Consider the following 21,537-nt stretch of genomic DNA (forward strand, 5'->3'; position numbering starts at 1 on the left):
ACTTTAAAAATTTCAACTTTTTAGAATAATTTTGGCTTAAGGACCCCATTTCATGGCCAAAATAATGACCCCGACGAAATTGGTCAGAATTATCCCATAGTTCTAGCCAATTTTAGCAAAGTCCCTTAGAGGGTATAGAAGATTTGCAGCAAAGCTAAAAGACACATGTCGCCACCTATGAACAAATAGCTTAAACCTATGATTTTTTGAAAAAAATTGTTTTTTCCTCCATAATCAACATTTTTATACAACTTATGCCGGATTCGGATGAGAAAAATTATTTCCAACAATTTGGTGTACAACTTTCCAAAATTTGTTTGATTTTTCTATGAGCAAACTGTAAATTTATAAAAAGATAGTAATTTGGACTATAGGCAATCAAACGTCAAAACTACCCCTCACTAGAGGGCGTTGAAACTTGGGGTGATGTTTTCATTATAACCTACAGCGAGTAAATTGGTTTGAAATTTGAAATTGTTTTATTTCATCATAAAATCGACATTAATAGCAAATTATACCATTTTCAGGTAAGAAATAAATCGCTTAATTGATATAAACGAAAATATTTTTGTGATGGCCGTTTTAACCTGTTCATTATCTGATTCAAAATAAGGGAATGTTTAAATCAACCAAAACCTAACTAATCAATTGAGAATGTAGATTATTCAAGTGGACAAATATTTTTTAAAGTCACATCTACCATAAAAGCAAATCTCTGCTTCAAAAATGATAATTGGAATGATTTTCAAAATAAGCAATCTAACCTCGAAACGAAACTATTGGCACTACGCCCCCCGGGGCATGGCCTTCCTCTAACGTGGGATTTCTGCTCCAGCGCCTCTGACGAGACAGGAGAAACCGGGACCGACGTTTTACTTCACCATCCGATAGAAGCTCAGTGGATAAGGCGGGAATCGAACCCGCGTCTCATAGCATCATCGGGATCGGCAGCCGAAGCCGCTACCCCTGCGCCACGAGACCCACCCAATCTAACCTCATTCTCGCGTATCAAATTGAGGTTTTGCAGCGCGACTGTGTTTCAAATGTAGGTGGCGCCAAAGTGAGGTTACTTGCCAAAAATCGTATTCCTTTCTGCTGGATTGAAGAACAAAATCGCTTATTTCTCATGATTCCCTGCATCAATCTTAATGAAACTGGTTGCAAAAGACGAGAAAATTTTTTTGCTTTAAAATAATGAACATCAACTTTTGGGCGCCCAAAAATGTGTGACCTTTTTTTTTAAAAAATATGTTTTGGAGCACGAAAAAATGAGTTTCCCTGTATAGGCCCCCAAAACCAAAGCTAAAAACTCTATTCGCCACCTACATTCGAGTAGGAGAACTTTGGTGCAAGGTGACGTTTACGGTTTTGCGCGATAAGTGCAAAGGGGAGTGAAAACTATTCTAAGATTTTTTAAAAGAAAATTGATCTTTTGGAATAAAATAAAGTTAACAGGAGGTAAGAAATAAAAAGTTCTATCGACTGACTTTTTGATTTTTTCGCTAAGTTGCCTTTTTCATTGAAAATTCTGAGATCCGGATTGAAAACGCGAGAATGAGGTTAGATTGATAGTTTTGAAAATCAATCCAATTATCATTTTTCAAGCAGATCTTTGCTTTTATGGTAGAAGTGACTTTAAAAAATATTTGTCCACTTGAATAATCTACATTCTCAGTTGATTAGTTATGTTTTGGTTGATTAAAACATTCCCTTATTTTGAATCAGATAATGAACAGGTTAAATCGACCATCACAAAAATATTTTCGTTTATATCAATTAAGCTATTTATTTCTTACCTGAAAATGGTATAATTTGCTTTTATTGTCGATTTTATGATGAAATAAAACAATTTCAAATTTCAAACCAATTTACTCGCTGTAGGTTATTATGAAAACATCACCCCAAGTTTTAGCGCCCTTTAGTGGGGGTTAATTTTGACGTTTGATTGCCTATATATCAAGGAAATAAACAGTTGTATAGTTTATAACAGATGTGTTAACGTATGTTCAACATTTTTTATTGATTTTTGACAGACTTTCTAGCCAAATAGTCCAAATTACTATTTTTTCTAAATTTCCAGTTTTCTCATAGAAAAATCAAACAAATATTGGAAAGTTATACACCAAATTGTTGGAAATAATTTTTCTCATCCGAATCCGGCATAAGTTGTATAAAAATGTTGATTATGAAGGAAAAAACACATTTTTTCAAAAAAAATCATAGGTTTACGCTATTTGTTCATAGGTGGCGACACGTGTCTTTTAGCTTTGCTGCAAATTCTCTATAATAAAAAAAAACAACTTTCAAAATTTCAACTTTTTAGAATAATTTTAGCTTAAGGACCCCATTGAATGTCCAAAATAATGACCCTGACGAAATTGGTCAAAATTATCCCATAGTTCTAACCATTTTAAACAAACTCCTTGAGGTATATCAAATAATTAAAAAATCAACTTTCAAAATTTCAACTTTTCAGGATAATTTAAGCTTAAGGACCCCATTTCATGGCCAAAATAATGATCCGGCCGAAATTGGTCAAAATTATCCCATAGTTCTAGCCAATTTTAGCAAATTCCCTTAGGGGGTATGGGTCATTCCATCTCAACTGTGCACGAAAAAGTGCAAATTTGAAAATTACCCTCTCCGATCCTGCTCAAATTTGGCAGGGCTGTTGATACTATCAAAACATGCAAGAATCCCGAATTTCATCCAAATCGGACCACCCCCTCCATTTTTGTACCTCCCCAAAAAATCGACTTTTTGGCGATTTTTGAGCGAAACCCCTTTCTTCAAACGACGATAACTCAGGAACCACAAATCTTAGAGGGTCGGTTTTAGACTCAATTTTGAAGGAAATTGGACGTAGAATCCATTTCCGTGATCAAAATTTTGATTAATTTATTTTGTCTACCTGTATTGCGCAATTGAAAACTTTAAACGGCCGTATCTCAAAACACCCCAACTTATTTTTTTATTTGACCTCACCATCGTGTTCCCCGGCCAATTTTACATAAGAATCACTTATCGACAGAAATGAATATGTTTCGTTCCAGAAATATCGAATTTTAAAGTTTTGTGTTTTCGAGATTACCTACATCAGCTTCATTCGCCACATCTGCTAGAATCACACAGGCGGGCTGATCAAAAACTGCTACCTGGTGTTTTGGGAGATGATTCATTTAATTTATATTTCAATAATTTTACGCAAATATTTATTCAAATGGTTAATAGGGGAAATTCTCGTATGTTTGGCAGGTTAAGTCCTCGCTCCTAGTTTTGTCCAATTGGCTCATTTTCACTATTTAACCAAAAAAAAATGCAAAACTTTTGATAGAAACTTGCTTGTTCACTTCTTATTGAGCTATTTATCACTCGATTTCAGTTGAAAACGCTTTTAATCAGCTGTAATTGAATGCCAAAGCGCTGATATGGCAACATTAGAGGAACGCTGGAATTAGATGCTGTTCCCCTACCTTGATCAATCTATTTTTGTGAAAGGAATATTTATTGGGTTATTTTACGTGTTGCTAACCGTTTTAGAGTACCTCCGAGGCCATGACTAGGGCCTTCATCATGGGCGGTTGCAAAATAGTGCCATTCAGCAAAAACCCCAAAACCTGCTTTATTGTTATTATTATTTAATTAATTATTGACACTTTACTATAATTTTGCAAATCCGATATATGGTTCAAAAGATATATTAAATCAATTTTTATATTGTGAGCCAGCTCCATTTGATTAAAAGAATCCAAGAATGATGTAAGAAAAAAAAATACTGTTGTTCGGACGGTGTCGAAATCATCGCAACTAAATTTGGGGAATTAGCCGCTTTGCAGCAGATCAAACTTTGTGATTTTCTTACATTTTTCAGTTTTATACTTTCCAGAAATCCTTTTCCTACTACTTGTGATCGTCCTTCACTAGAGTATAACGTTTTTTTACTCAGTAATGTATCGTGCACTTATTGTTCAGTGTTACTAACAAGATTAATTGGATTTTCCTGCTCGCTCCGTCGGAATCCAATTCTGCCCTTTACTGTGTGTCGTTATTGCTCTGTCCTGTGGGTTAGCACAGAAATTCACTTCATTCATTTTTTTTTTGAGCAGATAAACATTCGTGAATCAACTCCAGTTTCCTACAGTGCCCAATTTGATAAAGATTATTTATGATGAAATATTATTTCAATAAATGATCAGGTAGCAGTTCTTGATCTGCCTGCCTGTGTGCTTCTAGCAGATGCGGCGAATGAAGCTGATGTAGGTAATCTCGAAAACACAAAACTTTAAATTTCGATATCTCTGGAACGAAACATATTCATTTCTGTCGATAAGTGATTCTTATGTAAAATTGGCCGGGGAACACGATGGTGAGGTCAAATAAAAAAAATAAGTTGGGGTGTTTTGAGATACGGCCGTTTAAAGTTTTCAATTGCGCAATACAGGTAGACAAAATAAATTAATCAAAATTTTGATCACGGAAATGGATTCTACGTCCAATTTCCTTCAAAATTGAGTCTAAAACCGACCCTCTAAGATTTGTGGTTCATGAGTTATCGTCGTTTGAAGAAAGGGGTTTCGCTCAAAAATCGCCAAAAAGTCGATTTTTTGGGGAGGTACAAAAATGGAGGGAGTGGTCCGATTTGGATGAAATTCGGGATTCTTGCATGTTTTGATAGTATCAACAGCCCTGCCAAATTTGAGCAGGATCGGAGAGGGTAATTTTCAAATGCTGTTCCGCTTCAGATGGAATGACCCGTATATCAAATAATTAAAAAAATCAACTTCCAAAATGTTGCTATTTTTCGAATTTCTTTATAATGTTGAATTTTGTGAGAAAATACAATTTTGTTCCTCGATTTCGATAAGAAAATACAATTTTGTTCCTCGATTTCTTGACACACTTCTTGATTTTTTACAACGAACTTTATTTTCGGCAGCGATGGAAGAATTATCATCAAAAGAAAATCTTTGAACGTTCATCAAGAGAAAAAAAAACCGAAGGAAACATGGCTCTCCTCTCTCACGCACGAAAGATCGGTTTAAAGGAAAACAAAAATCATCATTTGGATTATTCGGCGGAACATCTTTTGCACTACTAGCCTTGCACGTCGGAAAATGACCTGTCACTTTTTGTAGATGGACAAGGAAAGAGCTATTACACTAGGCCCCATCTGACCTGAGTGAAATTGTCAGATTTTTTTTATGATGTTTAGAAATGGATTGGAATTGAATTCAAACAAAAATAATATTTCAAATTAATTTATAGGACAAAAATATTCATTAAAAAGAAAGTGATATCCAAATAATCCGTCGAATGAGCAAATCTTGATTGCTAAAGCAAATGAATGTTTCTTTTAAAATTTTAGTAAAAAAATGTGAAAATTTGATCCCAAAAAATGTGAAAAAAATGTGAAAATTTGATTTTTAAAGCCGTTACAAATAGTTTTTGAAGTTTATGTCCCTCGACTCTGTGCAAAGTCCCCATCGACATTAAAAAATAAAATAAAAAAAACCATGGTATCTTCCTTTGATCACATATGAATGAAAAAAGTGTTTAAAAATGCATTTTACACCTTCTCAGTTGTTTTGCAATCATTATTTTTCGAAATATCTAAGCATCGTCGATTTTTTTTCGTTGAAAAAATATTGTTGCTGTTGGGTGAGAAAATGGGTCATACAAAAATGCTTAAATTTGTATGAAACCCATGATATAATTAGCACCCGATTTTGACACACACAAGATTGAGGGGAAAAAAGGACAGAGAAGAAGATGTCATCATCGTACAAAAAAGAAACAATAATCATTTTCAACGAACTTTTATTAGGAAACATATTAAAAACTGATTTTCATAATATAAATCTCACTCAAAGGTGATGTAATACACTGTTTTTTCTTTTGTTCGCGCCAATTACGACGCCAGCTATCCGCGCTGTGAGGTAAATGTTTTATAGAAAAGTTTAAGGAATGAATCGATTTCGATTTGTTGGTTTACGCGCTTCTTTTAACTTGGTTTTTTTCTTCTTTCTATTTGGTAAATCCCTGCTTCACTCGCCCGCGCACTTGCTATCACTTTGCTAAGATTCGAGTATATTTCGTTTAAAAACACATGTTTATCTTATACGTATAAAAAACTTTAGTTGTTTAAATTTGTTCTCTCAATAAGTCTTGTTTTTTTTGTGGTAGCTATCATTACCTATTCGATACTGGGGCTAAGACACTTGTGCAGTTGGTGGAAAGAAATTCGATTATAGAGAATCTCCAAATTGTTTTTTTTTTTTTGTTTTCTTTCAAAAAAGGAAAGCGGGAATAATTATAATAATAATGATTTATATATTAAGGTGCTTATTACTTTCACACTCGCACTTGGGTAGCTTGTTTTACAGAGGAAAAAAATGTCGTGCTTTCGTAAAATCAATACAATCACTAGGTTTAAAAAAAACATACTAAAAAAAAGGGCATACAAAATACAACTGGTCGAACTGGAACATGTTTACTTACGAGCTAAAAAAAGAAAGGTGGCAATAGCAATAAATAACTGTCGCGGCTTAAAACGGTAGAGAAACATTCAGACAGACACACACACACACACAGTTGGGGACAACGCGGAACACAAACTAGCACAGTCTTCGCAGCGAGCGGCGACTTGCCTTGCTGCAGGCCACGTACTGCACCGGAGCGTCCTCCTTGCTGGGCGAGTTCGGCGCTAGATCCTTGCACACCGCGTCCGGATGGTGCTCGCACAGACACTTGACGCAGAAGGTAAAGCCACAGCCTTTGCCACTGCACACCGCGTAATCACATTGAGATTCTTCGGCTCCCGAACCGGAGGACGACTGCCGACGGCGCGGACCCCGCTTCAGATCCAGCGGAGTGGCATCGCTGGAACTGCGACGAGTTGCGGCCGCAACTTTAGTGTTGACAACCGGAGTGCCACCGTCTACGGAGCAGGCCCTCGATGGAAACAGCATGCCACCGCTGCTGGTGGAGAACAGGTTCCGGCGGATGCGTTCCGCGGAACCGTCCCCGGGCGAAGTCACCGTTGACGGTGGTGAAGGTGGTGGGCTGATCACGTGGCTGGTGGCATCAGGTAGCGTGTAGGATTTCTCCAGCTTGGAGGCGTTCAGGCGGTTCAACTTGGCGGTGCTGCTCCGGGCGATGGACTTGTTGGCGATGCTGGCACTGTGCACGCGGCTGGGTTTGCCACAGCGCGGGCACGACTTCAGTCTTTCCGATTTCTTCAGATGGGATGCGATCTGGAAGGAATGATTAAAAATTAATATTCATAAATATTATTGCATTAGTTGTAGTGCAGAATCGAGTTCCTGCACAACTTCAGAATATCTAAGAGATCATTGATTCATTTAGAGCAGGAAGTACTCTCTAATTGTGTGTAATTCTCTAAGATTACGGTCATTCTATTTTTTTGTATTTTTTAATCCGGCTTAAATTTTTTTGTTGCCTTCGGTATGCCCAAAGAAGCCATGTGGCATCATTAGTTTGTCCATATAATTTTCCATACAAATATGGCGGATGTCCATACAAAAAATGTATATGAAAATTCTAAAATCTGTATCTTTTGAAGGAATTTTGTTTGATCGATTCGGTGTCTTCGGCAAAGTTGTTGGTGATAAGGACTAAACTACACTGAAAAAAACGTAACTTAATCCACCTTTAGGTGGTTGGTGCCTTCCTCTCATTTATAGAGTGATTACAATCCCCTAAAGTGTCCACATGGTTTATGGATCTCCCCTAACGTGATCGCAGCACCTAAGAGGTCCTAATAAAAATAAGTGACGAGTAAAAAAAACAGACTTCCTACAGACTTTTTGTCAAGATTATACAGACACCGCCTTTCAGGAAAATTGCTTCCCTCTACACGGCTTTTTTCGTGGCGATCAGACGGGACCATTTGAGGTTATGTAAATTCAGACCATTTTTTAAACTGCTTGTAATTTTAGATAGGTAAGTCAGATCTTGGAAATTCTTAATCCACAAGAAAAGTCTTCTCATATGCTTTCTAAAAATATGTAACATGTGAAGGTTTCATGAAAAAACCATAATTTTAATTTAATATGAAACAGTTTTTTTAACATAACTTTTTAAATACATGATAAAACTGCATGAATTTAAATAGCAACTTAGAGGACGTTAAGACGGATCGATTGAAACCATTTCGGCTAAAATCGGTTGAGTCTGTGACAAGATATTCCAGTGACATTGATTTGGTACACATGTCTACATACAGCCAAACACACAGACACTTGCTCAGCTGGTGATTCTGAGTCGATATGTACAAATGAAGGTAGGTCTAGGAGGTTTAACTAAAAAGTTTGTTTTTCGAGTGATTTTATAGCCTTTCCTCAGTAAAGTGAGGAAGGCAAAAATGATACATGGTAAAAATTGTTTTGGTCATTTTTCTCTTTTAATTTTAAAATTACGGATCTTTTATTTTTTTTGAATATTGAATTGTTTTTTGGGTTTTTTAATACTATTTTTCCTAATTTTATTTCCTAATTTCTGATTTTTTTAATGTTTTGATTTTTTTTATTTTTCTTCAAGAATGTTTAGATTTTAAAAGATATTTCTACTGGTTGAATCCAATCTAAAATTCAAAGGTTGAGGCCAGCTTCTGTTACGTCCAATCAAACTCATATTTGGGATACAAGCACCAAATTCGCGCCATCCGTAACAACCCTGTTTATTCCATAAATTTTTGTTTTATTTCTTCAATTCTTGAATTTAATTCTTGAATTTGATTCTTGAATTTTTAATTCCATTTCACTATCACTATTTTGCTTACAATTTAGATTACACAAAATTAGATTACTTAGGTTCATTTTTTAAATCATAGTTCAGTTTAATTTGGAGAAAAATAAAAATTTAGATAACGAATACTAAAGTGAAATTTTCTAACCTTATTTTTTTTAGAATTTTAAAATAAGAATTTTAAAAAATTAGAAATCAACAATTCCAAAATATCAGAATTACAGAAAATTTAAAATAGAATCTTTGAGCTTAACAATTTTAGATTTTTTTTTATTTTCAAATGAACTTTTGAATTTTTTATCATTAAATTTTTCTGACAAAATGTATAATTTTCTCTATGGTCCCTATATGCAGAGCAAACGAACAATTTTAGAACAAATCTCTGAGGATGGTGGGGCAACTGCCTTATATTGTCCTACCCTGTGTGCGCTAATTTGTAATTTGTCATTTTCAGTTGAACGCAAATCCAAATTATTTGATTTTAAACCAAAATATATTGCAAACAAGCAACGCGAATAAATAATTAAATATTATCAATGTTGCAAAGTTTGGCCTGGAAGACATTCAAATACATCATCAAGGGCGAATTTTCAAAAAGAAATTAAATTTTGTAGTAATATTTTTAAGATCATCGAAATTCCCTGACCCAGCTTAAAATTCCCTGACTTTCCCTGGCTTTTCCAGGTCAAATAAAATTCCCTTACCATTCCAGGTTTTCCCTGACTTTTCCAGAAATCGACACCATGGTTTTAGGAAACAAAAACAATTAAATATCGATTCAGAAAGTATTTTCTGTAATTCCAAGTTATTTCTGGTGATTTCAAGTAATTCATAGAAATTCAAGTAATACGTAACAAATTTCCAATAATCCTGGTTATTTTCTTTACACTGATTGATAATCCAAGCATGGCAATCCACTTTAACGACCCCCGAGTCTTTTGTGGTCTCTGTTGCAAGTTTCTGCTCATTTCTAGGCGTCCGAAGGTTATGTGTGGAGAGTCACCCAAAACCTCTTTCACGCAAATGGACCGACGTTTTACTTCACCATCCGATAGAAGGCGTGATCGGGCCAATCTCGTCTAGAAAAATGCCACCGGGTCCGTCTGGGATTGAACCCAGGCCTGCTGGGGTAAGAGGGTACCACGCTAACCGCTAAACCACCGGACCCAGCGATTGATAATCCTTGATGCTGATAAAAAGTCAAATATTGCACACTGCACGACAATTCTTATAAACACAAAAAAAATTCAACCAACGGGATTCAATCCCAGTACCATCAGTAAGGACTGGCGCCTTAGCCCAATCGGCCATCAGACCAATAAAAAGCTGTAAGGATAAACGCATATATGAGCTTGACATTTCGGTCAAGTAGGTTTCCCATACCGATGGGCTACGTAATTCAGGGTGTAATATTACATAAAATTTCATAAAATGATGCAAACAAATAACACCCAGGCCTTTTACAAGCAGCTGGATTACTTTTTTTTTGCTGTGAATCAATGGACAAAGTTTCATAAAAAAATATAGAAATTTCAAATCAGGCTAGAAAAAATTGTTCAAAGCTACCCTCCAAAAATAATTAACAATGATTCTTATTTCATAAATATAATGTATTATTATTGTTGTTAACATTTTTTCCGTAGACCAGGGCAAACCATTCATTCATTCAGAGTGATGTTACTCACTGTTACTGTTGTTGCGCGTAATCATTTTCCGAGGACACAACCACAGATAGTACGACGAAATCAAATTCATTCGGATAGAGTGAGTAGGTAAGCTCATCAGCTCGAGTAAACAACACTACGAATCCGTATTCAGAGTGACTTCCATTCATTGACATCGTAGACTTCAAGTTGAACTTGTTGCTTGAATGTTGCTGTTGTAGATTTTTTTTTTGCAAAACAAGTTTTAAGCAATGCTCAAACAGATTCAAACATTAGTGTTTTTGCTGTTTTTCACATTATTTTCACAAGCTTATACTCATGGTATGTAAAAGAAGCTTAATTTCAACGCGAATCAATGATGTAATTTGTGTCCGCGTTCCTAGCCCTAAACAGTCCCTGCATCAACCCGGACGGCGAGTCCGGCCAGTGCTTATTCCTGCGGGAGTGTCAACCCCTGCTGACCATCTACAAAAAGGAGAACGTTCCGGTCGGGGAAAGTGCCTTTTTCTACGACAGCCAATGCCGCGGCAAGCACAACGGCAAACCACTGGTGAGAGTTTTGAGAATTGTGCCGAGTTGATTTCATAACAATAACAAGAGCTTTTAATCTCAGCTCTGCTGCGTTTCTCCGCGATCGAATTCGGGCGTACTGCCGGAGCCAGGCGAGTGCGGGGGTAACATCCGGATGATTAGGCGCATCCACGGCGGCGACGAGTCCGACCTGGGTGAATTTCCCTGGATAGCGCTGCTGTGGTTCCGCAAAGGCGATGGAGGGGGTGAGTTCTTCAACTGCGGCGGAACGTTGATCAACAATCGGTACGTCTTGACGGCGGCCCACTGCCTGGAACCGCGGCAAAACTGGACGTTGTGAGTTTGTTTTGGGGATTCCTGGGATTAAGAGCATTGAGTTGATAGGGGAATGTTTAACTTTAGTTCAGGTATAACCCTCGGCGATCACAACATCACCAACGATGGTCCGGATTGTGACAGAAAAAGTTGTGCGGATATTCCGGTCGATGTTGGCTTTGAAAAGGTCATATTCCATGAAGACTACATACCTTCACAGGAGGGTAGGTTCAACGACATTGCCCTGATTCGACTGGATCGCTCCGTCGGCTTCTCGGACTACATCCGGCCAATCTGCTTGCCGACTGAGGCTGGGGTTCGTGCCAGCAACAACGTCGGACTCGAAACCATCGCCGCCGGATGGGGAGTTACGGAAAATGGTCAGTACACTCTCAAAATGTCAAAATCGAGCATCACCCCTAACCGAGAACGCATCTTTTCAGACGACTTTAGCGATGTCCTGCGCAAAGTCTCGCTCACCGTCGTGGACCAGCGCAAGTGTGCCCAGCTGTACCGGAAAAAGTTCCGGCTGCGCAACTCCCAGCTCTGTGCCGGAGGGCAACCCGGCAAGGATACCTGCGGGGGGGATTCTGGCGGGCCGTTGATGCGCCAAGTGGGCAACACGTTCTACCTGTACGGGATAATAAGCTTCGGGCCGGAAAAGTGTGGCACCGACGGCATTGCCGGGGTGTACACGAATGTGGTCCAGTACGTGGACTGGATTCGGCGCAAGCTGGAGTAGGGGGTGAAATTAGACAGGAAGTGTTTGAAATTAATTAAATTGAATAATAAACAAGGATGTAAAGTCATTAGGTTTACAGAATAAAGAAGCTTTGTTCTCTACAACTGAGACTCACCTTTATGTAAGGATGAGACATAAATAAAACATAAAAGAACACTGTTCGTGCAAGACGGTATTTGTGTCCGTCCCATGTCTATTTACTTCTGTACCTTTTCGAGAACAATTAACTTGTATTCTGCCTCTTCACGCGCTGACCACCGTCCGAGACGGTTGGCTCAGCAGTCACCTCGTACGATTGTTTTATTCAATTAACATTCCAACGCCCAAGGCTCCAAAAAAGTTGGAACGGTAACTTCAACTCAATGGTTCTCGGGCATAACTCAACAAATCAAGATGATTCTTCTTTCCAGTGATTTGTTAGGATGTCTAGCTAGATGATTCTAGACCTTTGCAGAACTTAATTTGATCAAATCTGTAATTTTTGCGATCAAAAACATCATTCCAACTTTTTTTTTGCGTGTAAGAAAAAAATTCGCCGAAAATTCCGCAGAGGCATTTGTTTAAAAAAAGTTGGAACGATGTTTCGGTCGCAAAAATTACAGATTTGTTCAAATCAAGTTCTGCCAAATGTTAGGATAATATAGACATTCTTACAAAACACTGGGAACAAGAATCGTCCCGATTGGTTGAGTTATGCCCGAGAACAGTCGTGTTGAAGTTACCGTTCCAACTTTTTTGGGAGGCTTGGGCGTCAGTGTAAGTTGGACATGCGTTGGGCGTTCCAGTGTTAAGAGATTCTACGCGCCTGGACTACAACAACAACAACACAACGTAGGGAATTCGAAGTCAGCCTCTGGCTGAACAAACACAGAATTTTAAGATAAATACATATCAAAAATGCTTTAGGTCGTTTATCACCAATAAAAAAAAATAGAGTGACTGTACAGATGTTTACACGTTTCCCATTTTTTAGTTCTTTTTTTATAAAATTAAAAAAAATCGTTTTTACACACATCAGATTATTAGAGTCGTTTGCCTTCCTCACTGAGGTAAGGCTATAATCCTGCTCTAACCAGTTGCATTCGATTTGGTTTGATATAAAGTTTCGATAAGAAGTTCAAATGTTATGTATAAAAATGGGTTTTTGTATTTATCCGGATGTTAGATAAGTGATCGGAAATCGACTCAAATACGATCATGTTATACATTGTTGGTTAGCTAATCGAAAGACCTTTCCAACGAGCCCAAAATATTGAGAATCTGGCAACCCTGTCTTTAGTTATGACCACTTAGGCCGATGCAAATATTTAAAAAAGTTTTTGTCCCCACCTCCGTGTACGCACGAGAGCAAGCAGCAGTCAAGTGCTCTGTGCTCTACCGTTTTTTCGAAATTTTTCGCCATAGTTGATAGTGATTACCCGCGAGTTTGCTTCTCCAGCATGCCAAAGGCCGGCCGTGGCCGTGGCAGTTCGAGTGCGGCCTCGAAAAACCCGCGAAGTTCGTCTACCGGCCGTGTGCAAAAGGTAAACAAACAAACGCCGTGTCGGCCGCCATCGCGCAGGGAGCGTGAGCGCAGATGGAATCGACAAAAAGTATCTACATCCCGGATACGTTCCGAGATCACCAGTGCGAACCCGTTCCGGTACTTCCGGTGCCACGACTAGTGGCACATCAACGTCCGCCAACATCCCCATCAGGAACGAGTTCCAGATGCTGAGTGACGACGAAGAAAACAACAACACCGACGGTAGCAGCACTACCAACGACGACGACGATGACGGGCGTGCACGGAAGAAAGTGCCGACGCCAAAAAAGAACAATTCTCCAAAGGAACGTAGACCACCTCCAATTTTTGTTTTGGAGACGATGGCGGACGATGTTGACGAGTTTCTGGAAGGCCTCGGATATTGTCTGAAAATCGGTAAGTCGTCAGTGCAAGTTTACACATTTGACGAAAAGAACTTCGACCTGGTTGTGGAGAAATTGAAGCGTCAAAACTTCAAGTTTTACACATTCGACCCCGTGCAGAAGACTGCCGTTAAGGTCGTTTTGCAGGGGTACCAAGACCGCCCGATCTCCGACCTCAAGAAGGACCTCTCGGGTGCTGGAATAACGCCGCGTGACATAAAAGTGCTCTCGCGGATAACTACAGTCACCGGTACACACACACTGTACCTGTTGTACTTCGACCGCGGCACCGTCAAAATTCAAGACCTGCGGCGAACTAAGGCGTTGGACGGGTTTTGGGTAAACTGGCGGTTCTACTCAAAGAACCCGTCGGACGCAGCACAATGCCACCGTTGCCAGAAATTCGGCCACGGCTCGCGGAACTGCAACCTCCCGCCCCGCTGTGTGAAGTGCGGTGAATCACACCTCTCTGAGGCGTGTGCACTGCCGTGCAAAGCGGACTTGGGGGACAAGGCAGAGCAAACGAAGGCGCGCATCAAGTGCGCCAACTGCGGAGGTAACCATACCAGCAACTACCGTGGATGCAGCGCACGGAAAAACTATCTCGAGGAGCAGGAAAAGAGAAAGAAGAAAGCAGCAGCGTCCCACCCTCCTCAACGAAGTACGAGCGAAACCGTGCCGGCAGCTGGTCATCGTACGATTCCAGCGGACAACTCAGCGTTCCCTCCTGGATGGGGGCGATCGTTCGCCAGCGTGGTCGCTGCCGGCAGTGGCAATACGGCCCAGCAAGAAATTACCGGAGAAGATCTCTTTACCCTGCCAGAGTTCTTTGCTCTCGCAGGGGAGATGATGACGCGGTTTCGGACCTGCCGTAACAAGGCGGAACAATTCCTGGCCCTTGGGGAGCTGATGATCAAGCACATCTATAAAGGATAAAAAACTGTGATCTAGTTTTAAGCTTTTTCTATTTCTATCCCCTTTCCCTTGCAATTTTAGTAAGTTTTTTTTTTCTTACTCTTGGTGACACCTTTATTTACAAGCAATAATTGTTCCAAAATGGATTATGATGTAACACACAGCTGTAAGGAACTCCAAAACTCTGTTATGTACCTCAAAAGAACTTATTGTATCTTGATTATTCACAAATAAAACCGAATTGAATTGAAGTTTTGTCCCTCGGCCCTGGCCGAGGTCAAGGGGGGGGGCAAAAAAATAAAAAAATATAAAAATTTAAATAACAAGCCATAGTCTACACATTTAAATGAAAAATGTGTTTTAAAATGCATTTTACACTTGTTCAGTTGTTTTGCAATCATTAGTTTTCAAAAAATCTAAGATCTGACAAAAACAAAAATTGTATCGAAAAAAAAAAGATTTTGCATCGAAAATTTTCAAAAAATCTTAAGATTTTTTAATAAACCCAAACATGCTAAAAATGATTTAAAACGCAGAAGAATGTATTTTAATTTGATTTCAGCTGGTTGCACTTGAATTTTCATTAAAATTTTGAAGTTTATTGTAAAAATATTTTTTTTGTCCCCTGATTTTTCGGGCCAATTTTGAAGGGGGGGGGGGGTGACAAAAACTTTTAAAAATATTTGTACCAGCCTTATGTGATATTTATGTACCTTTTTGAAGCCGGATCTCACTTAAATGTATGTAATCGATGCTCGGATCCTTCATCCAACTCATTGTTGATCAGGTAATTGAAATACCTTTCAAACGAATCCAAAACATTGAAAATCTGGGAACCCTGTTTCAAGTTATGGCCACATAAGTGATTTTTATGCACTTTTTTGAAGCCGGAACTCCCTTAAATGTATTTAAACTATGTCCGGATCCATCATCTGACCCACCGTTGGTTAGCCGCTTAAGTGATATTTATGCCCTTTGTTATTGCTGATCTTAAGAAAAACTAGATAAAATTTTTGTCCAATCCCATCGAATCGCCAATTGTTGGTAAAGAGTGAGGAAGGTATCAACCACATAGGTGGATTAAGTTAGTTATTTTTAAATAGTAAAACGTTCACTATGTACCATATTTTTTCGAAAGTACTTGAATTTTCTTAATTTTAAATATGGGTATTAAAGGAAGCTAAATTGCGTATATGCATTTTCACTTTTTATGGTTTTTTTTAATGCTAAAATTTTCACAAAATACAAAACTCTAATGAAGTGAAAATGCATACAAAATTTCGTTTCGTTTGATACCCATATGTCAAATTTTGAAAAATTTTGTACCATCCAAAAAATAAGGTATTTTGTCAAAATATTATTTACTATTTCCAAAAAATACTAATAATTTGAAAATGCAGAACAAATTTCGCTTCATTTGATATCTATATTGCAAATTTAGAAAATTTTAGTAATTTCGGAAAAATACGGTATTTTGTAAAAAAAAAAACTATTAATAAATATATTGCAAATAATGAAAATATAAGTACTTTTGACAAATACGGTATTTTGCGAAATTTTGAGTATTTATACTTTGAAACTTGCTAAATTTTACTGAAAACTAAAAATCATAAAAAGTTGGCAACAGTTCTGAATTTTTAGCATCTTTCCAGTGAGAATTTTAGCTCGAGCCTCGAGTCAATTTGGCTCAAGAATAAGTCTAAATCGACTCGAGGCTCGAGCCAAAATTCTAACTGGGTTGTGATATATGGTGTAATAGCAAACTGGATTTTCCAGCACAGCAATTTAGTGGTTCCTTTTGGGGTCCTTAACAACATCCCAAGATTGGAAACGATTGGTTTAGTCTTCACTATGCGCAAATCCAGCCAATTTTGTATGGGAATTTGTACGGGAAAAACATTTTTTTTAATAGTCAGGACCCGGTGCCTGCAGTTCCCGTTACAGTTTATATGGAATTCCAATAAGAATGTAACAGAAAAATTAGGCTCCGGGTCCAGACTGTTAATTTCGATATTTTAAAAATCCACGTTTCACGCAATATCAAAGCCTCTACAACTTTTTCGAAGAGAGTATGGTACTAACTTGCTCCTTAAAACAGGTACAGCGTCCCCAAAACTGGTATAAACCGTGATTTTCGAGCACGGGGGTCTGGCGAAAAACCACGCTCCACGCTAAAGTTGATATTTTGTATGGAGAAAAAGCCACGCAAGGGGAGTGGATTAAAAAAAATATATTTAAAGACCACGTAGTTTATGCACGATCCCTAGTCCTGTTTGTAAACTTTAATTTTGCTTAAGACAACATATCGACCACACAGAAAAAAAATCATGGTAATGTTACATCTGGGAAGGGGTACCTACCTCTGGAATTATGTAATGTCACTTTTTCATTCTAAATTGAGGTAAAATTGCATCTTAAAAGAGGTAATATTCAACCTTCCAAAATTAAAGCTTCCAAATTTACATTATTTTTTTACTGTGCAGCCGAGCACTTTGTTAAGGATAAGTCCAAAATGTTACCAAGTTTCATCACATATTGAAAAATGGAATATCCGGATATCTATCCGAATCATGTTCAATCATAGATTTTAAAAATCGTTTAAAAACAACTACTTTTATTAGTGAAATAGCATGAGAATATTCAAATAAAGGTCCTACAAAAAATAGGGTCGTCAGACAAGATTCACTTCTACCTTCACTTGCATTTGAACAGTTCTGAATTAAAATTGTACGAAATGGTTCGATTAAAGGTCGATCGCCGTTCCGATTACAGGTCACAACCTTGATAGTTTCCGATCCTGCAAACTTTCAAGAAATGAATACAGCGTGACTGATTGTTTCCAACAGCCAAGGCGCCTTCCAATGGGGCCGCAAGGTTGACCGGTTTAGAGAACATACATGGGAATATCCCACTCCGGGGCGAATCGTTCTCTGAGAGAGAAAGTGAGCGCGCGATCGAGTGCAATCATCATCCACAGAATGCTTCCAGTCGTATGTTGAAGCCTGGAGGAACAAGTCGAAATCATTTCGTTTCGCTGATCCTGGTGGTAATCATCGTCGTATTGGCGTTAATTTTTTATGGAGCTACGCAGGGTAAGACAGATTGCTACAGTTGTAAGTCCACAAGCCCGCGCGGTGAGCCGGGACGGTGCGTGTTCCTAAGGAAGTGTCGACCTTTACTGGAGATTCACAAGAGAAACAATGTTTCGTTAAATGAAAGTTATTTTTTCTACTCCCATCGCTGTTCAGGAAAGTCTGACGATAAACCGCTGGTGAGTAGTTTATCTACGACCTCGAAGATACTACCTCGACCTCCGTCAGACTGTGGACTGGACTCGCCCAATCGAATCTTTGGCGGCACGGAAACCGCACTTGGCGAGTTCAGCTGGACGGCCTTGCTGGTTGCCGAGGACACAGACGGATACAAATCAACGTATTGTGGAGCAACGCTCATCAACTCCCGGTACGTCGTAACGGCCGCCCACTGTATCAAGCTGGTTCTAACTAATTGGACACTGTAAGTGATTGAAAATCGGTCTAATTTTGGATTAGCACTCTCTAAGCCGCTTTTCTTTATTCTTATCAGAACTGCAGTTCGCCTCGGAGAGCACAACATCACCAACGGTGAGGAGCAGGATTGCGATGAGTATAATACGTGTGCGGATGTTCCGGTGGAGGTCGGTATTGAAAAGGTGATCCTGCATGAAGAGTATGACGCCCATAAAAAGCGCGAGTACAACGATATCGCGCTGATCCGGCTGAATCGGGACGTTGGCTTCTCGACCTACATCAATCCGATTTGTTTGCCCCTGGAGGATAGCGTACGGCAGATGAACCATACAGGGATGAAGGTCACCGCAGCCGGATGGGGCTACACGGAATCGAGTAAGTATAGACACAGCTAACAATTTGTGAACAAGCAAACCAAACGATATAAAATCTTGCCCATATGCAGATTATTCCAGCGAGGTCAAGCTCAAGGTATCGTTGGACGTGATGAACCATAACAGGTGCGTCAAGGTGTACAAATCGGCGGATATTAGACTGCAGGATACCCAGCTTTGTGCCGGAGGCAAAAAAGGCGAGGACACTTGCGGGGGCGATTCCGGCGGACCGTTGATGCGTGAAATCGAAGGAAACTACCACCTGATTGGAGTCGTCAGTTTTGGAGCGGCAAACTGTGGAACCAAGGGCGTGCCCGGCGTTTACACCAACGTGGCCATGTTCGTCGATTGGATCCAGAGCAAGTTAGAGTGACGATCGTGGAGCATTAGTTTAGCATTTATGTCTAAAGTCTAGGGTAAAGTAGACGTCAATGAGGTAAAATTTTGTTAGGGGCTACCCTTAGAACAAAGAATCCGTTTTGCATCATTGGTTTGGCTATGCAAACACAGAGTGATGCAACTCTCCTTATAAATTTGGCAGCAGCCATATGATATTTATGAATCGGATCGGTTTCGACTTTAAAAAAAAATATCTGTTAAATCCTGTTCGACTCAAAATGTAAATCCAAAAAAAAAAAGTTGTAAAAATATAACCCAGCTGTAAAATGTTGCAATATACCTGATACATTTGAAATGTCAAGACAACTAATATTCCATTTAGATTATAAGTATTTTTTCATAAAATTTCCAGTAAACACAATAAATTGTGCAAAAGTTCTTCAATTGCGAAAAAATAATAAAGGAGCCATCCATAAGCAACGGGGAAACTTTAGAGCAGACGTGCATCGGCACTCAATAGCACTTGACAGTTTTTCTAAGGCCATGGCTTGGAAAAGGCACCATATCAATATCTTTTGTGCCTAAAGTATTTTTTTTTCAATGCCTCATAAATGAGTGAGGAGGAGCGCGACGCGAGCTAGCTCACGTTTACTCGTGCTCGTGTTTGCTAATTTATTTTATGAGCGAAAATGCTCATTGCTCGCGCTCACGCTCATTTTTGCTCATTGAGCAAAATGAGCGATATTTTTTTACCTGTAACGGGTAAACGATAATAACTTTTTTTTTTCAGCAGAGCTTCGAGGTTGTTTTTTTTTAATGGAGCCTTGAATAGGCTAATCTTAATAATATTGGATGAAGTTATTTGTCATATTTTTTTGTTTTGAAACTTGTTTTGGAGTCAGAGTTAAGGGGTTAAGGTGTTACATTAAGATCTGTACACAGTAAAAAAAATCATGGTAATATTACATCTGGGAAGTACGTGTTTTATGTTAGAAAAATGCGTAATTTTACTTCTGAAAATGTGTAATTTTGCCACTTTTCTGGTGTAATGCAACTTTTTCAGTCTAAATCGAGGTAAAATTATAACATTCAAGAGGTAATATTCAACCTTACAAAATTACAACTTCCAAATGTACAATTTTTTACTGTGTAGAAATAATTCGATAAATAAAAAAAAGTTGATAATAGAGTGACACGTGAAAGTGAACTATTTAATAAACCTGAAAAGTATCTTTTAAATAATACAAATATGTTTTCTTGGTAATACGTTTAGTCATGTTTTAAATCCTGGGCACCTCATCTTGTTTAGTCAATTATTTGTAAATAATTTTGCATAATAAATGTCAAATCTGTGTCTCAGATAATTTTCACATCAATTATCTTATTTCTATGCTGGAGCCGATCCAAATAAATAAATGAGAAATGATCGTGCTCACAAGTAAAAACATGTTTTAATATAAAAAAATCGATTACCATCCTATTTACAGCTTATTTAAGGCCTAAAAACAGTTTACTCTAAATTTGAAAGTGAAATAAGCTAAAAAGTGTGTCTCGGATTCTTAGCAAATTATGACACTACTTGCGTGTCAGCCATTTTTCATTTATCGGGAAATTAATCAAAACTAGTTTTCTAAATTATCAAACTCTGAAAAAAATATATAGGCTGCCAACATTAAAGTTTCATAAATTTACCATTACCACATTGATCACACAAAAAACTGGGGTAGAAAAGTATCCCCGCAATCCACCGCGATCAATTTTTGACAGTTCGACGCCAACGAATAATTTGATGAATTTACCGCGGTTAACCAAAATTAAATTACCAATGCAACTTTGATGAGTTCATGTCCCTTTTTCGCGATGAAATTATCTTCAAAAGTGGCAATCCAATTGGCCTGTGCCAGATTCATAAACAATGCTAAAAATCTACCTGATTCGCTGATGAGCGCTCATTGAGCGCGAGCGCATGCGTTGAGCATGAGCAAGCACGAGCTACCTGTTAAGTCCTCATGCTCATGAATGAGCGAGCACGGATTCTGGCTCGCTCGCTCATTCGCAACCCTGCAAAAACTGATAAACAATTGTTAAAAAAATGTCCATACACGATATAGTGATATCATGAAAATTTACTATTTATCATCCAAGTAATATTTTTTTCGTAAAAACGGTAAAAATTTTAGTAACATATTATTTTTTAATCTAAAAATGAAAGAAACTTTTCAAATAAATTCTAATCTAATGTATCTAAGTGATAACAGTTCAATTGTTAGTAAATTAGCATGTTGTTTCATGCATTGTTCCAACGGGTTGTTCGTCTTGTTCCACTAGTTGAAAAAAAGATTGTACGGGAACTAAATAATCTTTTTTGTATGGAGCGTGGACAATCCATATTTTTACAATCATTGGCAAAGTCACATAAAACAAGTCAAACTTACAAGCAGGGTTGCGGCCAAAATGGCGGTGATTAAATTTTG

The 21,537-nt window shown here is 38.3% G+C and overlaps 2 protein-coding genes across 2 annotated transcripts in view; one reads left to right on the plus strand and one right to left on the minus strand.

The window, feature by feature from the left end:
- Positions 1-5,893: 5,893 nt before the first annotated feature.
- Positions 5,894-21,537, minus strand: part of LOC6054486 — a 43,786-nt gene continuing 28,142 nt past the window's right edge. Inside the window, exon 3 of the mRNA XM_038252608.1 lies at positions 5,894-7,253. Coding sequence (XP_038108536.1) covers positions 6,615-7,253 — 639 coding nt within the window. The 3' untranslated portion in view covers positions 5,894-6,614. The remainder of the gene's footprint in view (positions 7,254-21,537) is intronic.
- Positions 10,548-12,191, plus strand: LOC6042639 (CLIP domain-containing serine protease 14D). Its single transcript, XM_001870666.2, has 5 exons — positions 10,548-10,751; positions 10,814-10,980; positions 11,044-11,297; positions 11,364-11,656; positions 11,720-12,191. The coding sequence occupies exons 1-5, from the start codon at positions 10,682-10,684 to the stop codon at positions 12,016-12,018; spliced, it is 1,083 nt and encodes a 360-aa protein (XP_001870701.2). The 5' UTR covers positions 10,548-10,681; the 3' UTR covers positions 12,019-12,191.

Source organism: Culex quinquefasciatus, chromosome 2 (genome assembly GCF_015732765.1).
Source record: "Culex quinquefasciatus strain JHB chromosome 2, VPISU_Cqui_1.0_pri_paternal, whole genome shotgun sequence".
Classification (NCBI taxonomy): domain Eukaryota; kingdom Metazoa; phylum Arthropoda; class Insecta; order Diptera; family Culicidae; genus Culex; species Culex quinquefasciatus.

What these genes read in the sequence shown, in the direction of transcription:
- LOC6042639 (XM_001870666.2), top strand. Translation starts at nt 10,682, where the DNA reads ATGCTCAAACAGATTCAAACATTAGTGTTTTTGCTGTTTTTCACATTA. An exon ending in TTCACAAGCTTATACTCATG is followed by an intron (nt 10,752 to 10,813) that starts GTATGTAAAAGA and finishes CCGCGTTCCTAG; the next exon opens with CCCTAAACAGTCCCTGCATC. An exon ending in ATGGGGAGTTACGGAAAATG is followed by an intron (nt 11,657 to 11,719) that starts GTCAGTACACTC and finishes GCATCTTTTCAG; the next exon opens with ACGACTTTAGCGATGTCCTG.